The sequence below is a fragment of the Plasmopara halstedii genome (assembly GCF_900000015.1).
Source record: "Plasmopara halstedii genome assembly, contig: Scaffold_1651, whole genome shotgun sequence".
Taxonomy (NCBI): Eukaryota; Oomycota; class Peronosporomycetes; order Peronosporales; family Peronosporaceae; genus Plasmopara; species Plasmopara halstedii.
In genome coordinates, this window is record NW_020188562.1 from 1,133,041 (window position 1) to 1,140,266 (window position 7,226).

A 7,226-nucleotide genomic window follows, 5' to 3' on the forward strand; every position below is an offset into this window, starting at 1 on the left:
TGGCAAATAACATTGCACGACATGTTCAAGGACTAAAGTTGAAAGTGTTTTTTTCCGAAATAAATTGCATACATATCTGGGATGCGTACTTAAACGGGTGCGTGTTTAAGCGGGAGGCTACTGTAGAGGCTGCTTAACAATCAATTTTAGATAAAAAAACACATGCAATGTTGAAATCATATTGATCAGAGTACACGTTTTTAATCCTAACCTGTTACAATCGCACAATACGATTGAAAGATGCAAATACGATGACGATCATGCGATTACATTTTCTTCTGTAGAAGTCGATTGACTTACTAAGCTCTATTTGCTTGTAGCAGAAGCATAGAACTCGCAGCGATGTTTAGTGACGTTACAGACAGTTGTTTGATCGAATTGGAGTGCCAAAAGCTGTTTAGCAAAGCGGCACAGGCGCAGACCTATGAATCACTTTCGAACTCAAGCACGTATAGGATTTTCTATACAGAGTCGCTTTTTTAATCTAGAGCACGCTTTATTCGGCGGATTCAGAAGCAACAGTAGCAGTTGGATCTACTATGACGAACAAACCAATGTAAATAAACTCAAACCATTTTGACTTTGGTCTGGTGAGTGTGCCGATAATCACGTAGCTGGATTGGAGATTTTGATAAAGAATAGATTCGCTATCCACATTTACGGCTTGGTAAGCTAAACTTGAATTTGGGCTTCTTTTCACAGATTGAAGTGTGTTTACAATGAAGGCACTGCCTCGATCTTGGAAATAGCGTGTGCACCTGAACAGCTAAATCACGTATAGGGCAAATGTGTACGTTTAAGACTGGGCGAGTCACTGGGAACGTACATATCACATAACACCTTAGTATTTCACCAAGAATCTCTTTAAGTGAGTCGGCTGCGATGATCGCACTTTTGGCAGGGGTCCGTATATACATTAGATTTGGTACACGGGAGCGGACACCCGGTGCATGTATGCTCAATTTGAGGATGGGTAAAGTGCTGGAAGTGGAGTGGATATCAGGCGCTGTAGTGACTCATGTTGCCGTAACCCTTCAGACTAGATTGCTAGCCTGCTTCGGTGCTGCTAAGTCTGCAGCAAAGACGGATCCTAGACATATTTTATTTATTAAACTTGCCATACCCAAAAAAGATTCTCTTAGTCTCTTGCCTCTAAAAGGCTCGACGCTCGACCAACGAGAACTCGCTTGTTATGGATGTAGGTCGCTCATAGTGCTCTCACTGATGTCTAGCCTAGACGTTCCTGGATGTGTCGTTTTAGTAGCTTGTGGGCAACCGATCACGAGATCAAGTGTTATAGTCGCTTGATCCGGGACCGGGAGGTACCTGGTTCGACATCGAAAGGATCAGAACAAAGGAAGCCGGATATAGGTCACTAAAGTGGACGAGCAATCGCACCTAGAAAGTTTGTCTGCTCTACCAACCCACGCTCAATTTGGTATGCGATAGTTGGGTGGACTGGAGGTACCGGAAAATCTCCCAAAGTATAATGAGGGGATTCGGAACTTGGTCCCTAAAGGGATCGTATAGCTACCAGCATCCCGCGCTATGGAACCTTCGTCAGAACGGGTTTCAGTAGCTTAAATCGCGATAGCATGTGGACGCCTTCAGGCAGATTCGACCTATTTGAGCAATAGAAGGAAAGAGAAGAAAAGATATCAACGAGAGACAAAAGCTTATTAAAAGTGTCTTTATTCTTTAGAACGAGTACGCGAATAAATCATGTTTTACCATCACATAGAATACATTCTTATTCAGACTCGGTCGAATAATATCAAATGCAACGAGGTGGCCGTGAACCTCGCGAAAACGAATTTTGACGCTCAGAGTCAGCGTTAAAATTCAGTCACAGGGTTGGTCTTCTAGAATATTGCTTCATTTTCAAACTTTAATAAAACATACCCCACGTTAGAGGTTATGTTCTCGTAGTAAGCAACCCTGTAGCGCACTTCACACCATCGATATAAAAATGAGCTCATTATATTGCTAAACCTCACAAACGAGTGGTCGGTGGTTCGATTCCACCGTCGGATGCAAGAGCGGACCAAACAACACGTGGTGAGTTTTGTAAATGTTCATACCTGCACGATATAGATAGTTATTCGCCAGTATGCTAAGTACCTAGCGTCGGCGTCTCCTCCGATATGTATTTGAGACCAGATGATTTTCACAATCCAACATCACAGCGGCTCCAGGTATACAAAGGATGACCATCCACAATCTTTTAATCAGCATGAAGGTGCGCAAAACAACTTCACGTAAGCTTCCGTTTATCTCATATTAATTAAGTCGTGCATCTTCTATTGTTATGACCACTAGCTCCACAGTTGGGGCAATGAGAAATGCGCTTTGTTTCATTTTCCAGATGCATAGTGGCAGCTTGAATTTCTCGTTTTCTTTTCTTCTTTGATCCACCTCGTTTCTTATTGATATGTGGTGCTGAGACTTGTTCAGCGAGTGGATTACATTTTAATATTGGCCGGAGTAATGTTGAGTCCTGTAAACTGTACGCAGCACAGTAAGTAGCTGACGTTCAGGTGGAATCAAAGCATCTTTCCGCAATATTCAACCGGTTAGTCTTTTTGAAACAAAAAATGCATGCTCACAAGGAGCTTGCATATGGGAGTGAAGCTTAATTTTATATTCCCTAAAATGATACTAAGAATTTCTGTTTTGCTGATAAAAATATTAAAACCTGTTTTAGACATGGCGTTAGGCCAGCAGCCTATGTGACCCGCGAACCTCCCAATTTTGAAGCATCATCACTCTCATGCTCACGGAGTATTAAAAGGATTTTTTATCATAGAACTTCTCAGCTTCGCTTTAAGTTCGAGAGCATACGTACATACACCACAAAAAGTCATACTCCGTTATGACCTTAAATTATAAAAAAAAAATCATTTCAAGCTATCTCTGACTTTGAGCAAAAAAGTATTACACCTAAGATGGAGCTGCCTGTGTGGTGACCAGTTAATCCATCCTTTGAGATTTAAGCGGGTATAAGGATCAAGCTTTCTTTGTGCAAGGTCGTTGTGACAACAATGTGATGTTTAAATACACAAGAGTACGAACCCCGTCTCATTGACCTTAAATTCTCTTCGGAGCAATTTGCTGGCTTTGTATGCTTTGCTGCCTTTAGCTATATGTAAGATCAATGCCACTTATGCATTGCGTCTGGTTTCACAAGCGCAGTTTGTTGATGTTGATTAGGACGTTAATTGCACCTTTCTATGAGGGAACATAGGTGTTCGACACAACCAACACGATGTAGTCATAGATACATAACCTGCTTTAATAAATAGTTATAGATATTGGAGAGTCTGGGTTTTTGGCTCTGTCTTGTTATTCTTTATAGAACTTCAGTTCAAGCTTATAAAACAATAGCTCTTTAAATTTAGTAGATTAGTCTTTTTTTACTTCTGTACCACTAGTGGTTGTTCCGCCCTTATAATTTTGGCGTCGAAGCCAAAATTTCGTGCTTCCAATGTAAAGGCGCAAGTCTCGTGTTCCGTCTGTCCATTTCCATCAAATACATTATTCCTAGTGTTCCATACTGGTATTACCGGTTCAGTTCTATAAATTCACATGTGATCGCCATTTGAGAATGAAAACCCGACACCACAGCTCCATGGCGTTGCTGCTACAGTCAGTGCTGCTACAGTCAGTGCTGCTACAGTCAGTGCTGCTGCTAATGCTTGAGGCGTCCGCCAATGAGCATTTTATACTGTCTGTAAAAGAAAACCCAAGTGTTCTTCCCTCAGGAGATACGCTTGTGTCGTTGGAGCTATCGTCCGCTGTGCCATCGGACCTCCTGACAACTTCGCGCGTCCTCGTGCCCGTCGCTTTCGACTCGTTTATAGTTAAGGGTCAGTGGACCCTAGGCAACTGGAGTGTACCTTTATCGTCGATGTTGTCATCAGTCGGAGGCACCAGTCATACGGTTCAGGTGGACGTGCAGCTTACGAACGTTGGTAACGTGACCATCTCGCAATTATTGGTCCAAGCGGACCCTACACCTCTTGAGAGCGTAGATCTGTCGCTTTCGTTCGGAAGTGACGCTCTGGATGCTCTTTATAATCTCGAGGTGATCCGTGTAGATGGTATACAGGCAGCGTTTGAGGACCGGTGGCTTCCAGTAGGAGTGAATTTAAAGCAATTGTAGGAACTAAGAGAAATGAAAGATCGAGAAGATACTGACAGTATTCTATGCCAACTTGCAGAACGTTTGACAAGACGACAGTCGAAAACTTTGAGCTGGACAAGACAGTGTTAATTCATGAAATGATCATTCGAAATAGTACTCTGTCGTTTCCTACGGCGGTGCTGGGTCTAGAGGCAGCGGTAACAACTCTGTACGTATAAATTAATGGATAAATATGAGAGCTTAACACTGATACCGCATGTCATAGTATTATGGAGGCGAATACGATCTCGGGGCCAATACAATTGACAGAAGACAAATACGCTCGTTTGGTTAGCATATCGGACTTCCGAACGACGGAGAATATTGTCAACATGACAGAAGGTGGCATGTTGTCATGCATACAGAAAAAATCCGTTAAGGAATTCGAAATATGCATTGTGAAGGACATTCAGGGCGCGGCTCCTTTTGATCATACTGGTAGCACCTACACCAGCAACACTCGAGATGCTGGATCTTTGGAGACACGTTCTGCCAGCCAACCCACCAGTACACGCAATGGTATCTCGGCATCTGGTATTGTAATAGGTTGCGCAGTCGCACTGGTTATATTGATAGTGCTATCCTTCTTTCGTCGCTTCAAAAGGAAGGCAAGCAAATTTGTTGATGAACGCTTGCCATTCAGTAATCGTGAGGAAGATTTGCTGGCAAACCACAGAAGTGAGCCTGATCTTAAAATTGCGCCAATTGGAAATTCAACGCTTGTGGCTGACATGGACTTAGGAAAAGATCAAGTGACTCTTCATAAAAAGCTGGGGATACAAGGCCTGTGGATCGGCGAGTATCGAGACGCGAAAGTTGTCGCACTCAAATTTGTACCGCGAGAATTGGACATGACGATTGATGAGCTTAACGCCGTCCGGTTGTCGTATGTGCCTCTTCGACACGAAAACATTGTAACTTTCTTGGGATCCTGCTGGACTGAACGCGAAGAGGTCCTGATTGTAGTGGAGCACATGGCCATGGGCAGTTTAAGAAAGGTACTGGCAGATGATTCCATTGAGCTCGCCTGGCCGCAGCGACTTCAGATAAGCAAGGACATTTGTTCAGGATTAAACTTTGTTCGCTCAAGTCAAGGAAGTAGATTGTCGTGTAACCTGACGGCCAGGAGTGCGTTCGTTGACGCCCAGCTTAGATGTAAGCTAGATATATTCGACTACGCCTTAAGTCTTCGAAAAGACCTGATACCTGTGCGGTCGTACGGACACGGTGACATCGCATGTCGGGCACCAGAATTGTTAAAGGGTGAGGAGGTCACTGCTGCAGCTGAAATTTACGCGCTAGGTGTGATTTTTTGCGAGATTTCGTCGCGTCGCAAACTTTATGAACACCTTTCAGAGGAGCATGGTTCGACAATGGCTGATATCATTATTGCAATCGAAGTGGTAGCGCAACGCTTAAAGCCGTCACTCGCAGAAGATGCTCCGCCTGACTTTCGCGAATTAACCTTGCAATGTCTATCGTACGCACCAGCAGACAGACCGCAATTAAGCGCAGTTTTGAATATGTTTCCCAAATATTAACAAAGAACTGTTGTTGCTACTCTTTGTGCCATGGAATTTGACGAAGACGTTCCGCCAGCTGTTGATACGGTCGTATACGTTGCGCTGTTGTCATAGCAGCTCGACCGCTGGAACTGGGAAGCACCCAAATTTCGCTGTCCTTTCGGAGCTCATGGGGCCACTCCGGAGGAAAGTGTGACTGCTTTCCGTAGTTTTCAATCTTTGACAAGGTCGGTGTGAATAGCCAGCTAAATTGCCGCTTTCCGGAAAACGCAACCAGAACTGGGGCGTGCGGATGCTTGCATTCAGTCTCTATGTGATCGCCTTCTTGTTTCCTTGTGGATTTTGCAATGTCATGGTGATCATATCGGCAAACTTGGACAGCATGGCGGCGAAGTCTGTCGTAGAAGCTATTTCGCCAAGCTATCACTAATACGGGTAACAGAATCAAGTAACTAACATCAAAGCAGGATCCTATAGTAATACGTACTTGTTGCTTTGCCGAACTTTGAAGCATCATTTCCGGGCTGATCATTACCCAAGAAAAATGAGCAACTATTTCTAAGCTGCCTTTACTTGTTGTTGGTGTACCTCTAATCCAATAGATGTAAAACCGACACCATGAACGTGAGGCAAGACATTTTGATTTACAATTTTTGCCGATGATGGAATAATTCCCTCCCAAGAGTAAGGTGACATGGTTCCAGTCAATAGCATCCACATGCGATTAGTTGGATTGCTGTTGTCCAAAGATTAGAATTTTATAAGACTTGTTTCTGCAAAAGTCTAATTTCTTACCTATATGAATAGCCAGTCCTCCATGCGTGATCGGAGGGATTGTGCCCTACGATAAGCAAGCGCAGGCGACGCTCTGAGTAGTGTTTGCAAGGTCGAACTTGCTTAAAACAATCGTCACATATGGCGTGCCATCGTTCTTGCCATTTGTGACTTCTTTGAGCTCCAATTTCGCTTTCTAGCTCATTGTGAATGTTCTTTCGCCTTTTTGCAGGACCTGCAACAGTTGTTGAAATATTCCTAGTACTTTCTGTGTCGTCGTCGCCCTCACGTTTGGAAAAACGAAACCTGTCGAAGATCCCTGCCATTTCGGGCAGACTATCAAAGGCTTTTGGGGCAGGTGACTCATTCGAAAGTGTGTTCAAAAGGTAACTGACCCATTATACCAAATATATAAGGAAAAATGGAACCTTAATTGATGTTTTTGATTGTTCATATGGTATGGCCACACTTAAACAAGATTTAGTACGTGGCAGTGGTTATATATTTACTTAGGTTTTACTATCTAATTGGGAAAACCAAAGGATTTAGATATAGGCGGCTTTGCCGCAAATAAAATCGAGAAATAGAGTTTACATAGAGTTCAGTAGCCTTGGGGTAAGGTTGTAATTACTCTTGAAGTATATGGATTGCGATCGTACAGATTCTAAGTATAGAAAAAAGGTCACCTACCTTATCTAAGCTTTCTCTAAACGAAATTGCTACGGCAGCCCCATGAACCCTTCTAC

At 43.3% G+C, this 7,226-nt stretch overlaps 2 protein-coding genes across 2 annotated transcripts; one reads left to right on the plus strand and one right to left on the minus strand.

Moving 5' to 3' along the window:
- Nucleotides 1-3,628: 3,628 nt before the first annotated feature.
- On the plus strand, nucleotides 3,629-5,724 carry PHALS_02081 (tkl protein kinase; the record flags this gene model as incomplete). The annotated part of the gene is made up of 3 exons (XM_024716595.1): nucleotides 3,629-4,158; nucleotides 4,221-4,352; nucleotides 4,410-5,724. 3 exons carry the CDS (start codon nucleotides 3,629-3,631, stop codon nucleotides 5,722-5,724), a joined length of 1,977 nt encoding a protein of 658 aa, XP_024582178.1.
- Nucleotides 5,725-6,129: 405 nt separating this feature from the next.
- PHALS_02082 (Uracil-DNA glycosylase-like) lies at nucleotides 6,130-6,806 on the minus strand (the record flags this gene model as incomplete). The annotated part of the gene is made up of 5 exons (XM_024716596.1): nucleotides 6,130-6,132; nucleotides 6,194-6,230; nucleotides 6,280-6,296; nucleotides 6,355-6,442; nucleotides 6,502-6,806. The coding sequence occupies 5 exons, from the start codon at nucleotides 6,804-6,806 to the stop codon at nucleotides 6,130-6,132; spliced, it is 450 nt and encodes a 149-aa protein (XP_024582179.1).
- Nucleotides 6,807-7,226: the final 420 nt, after the last annotated feature.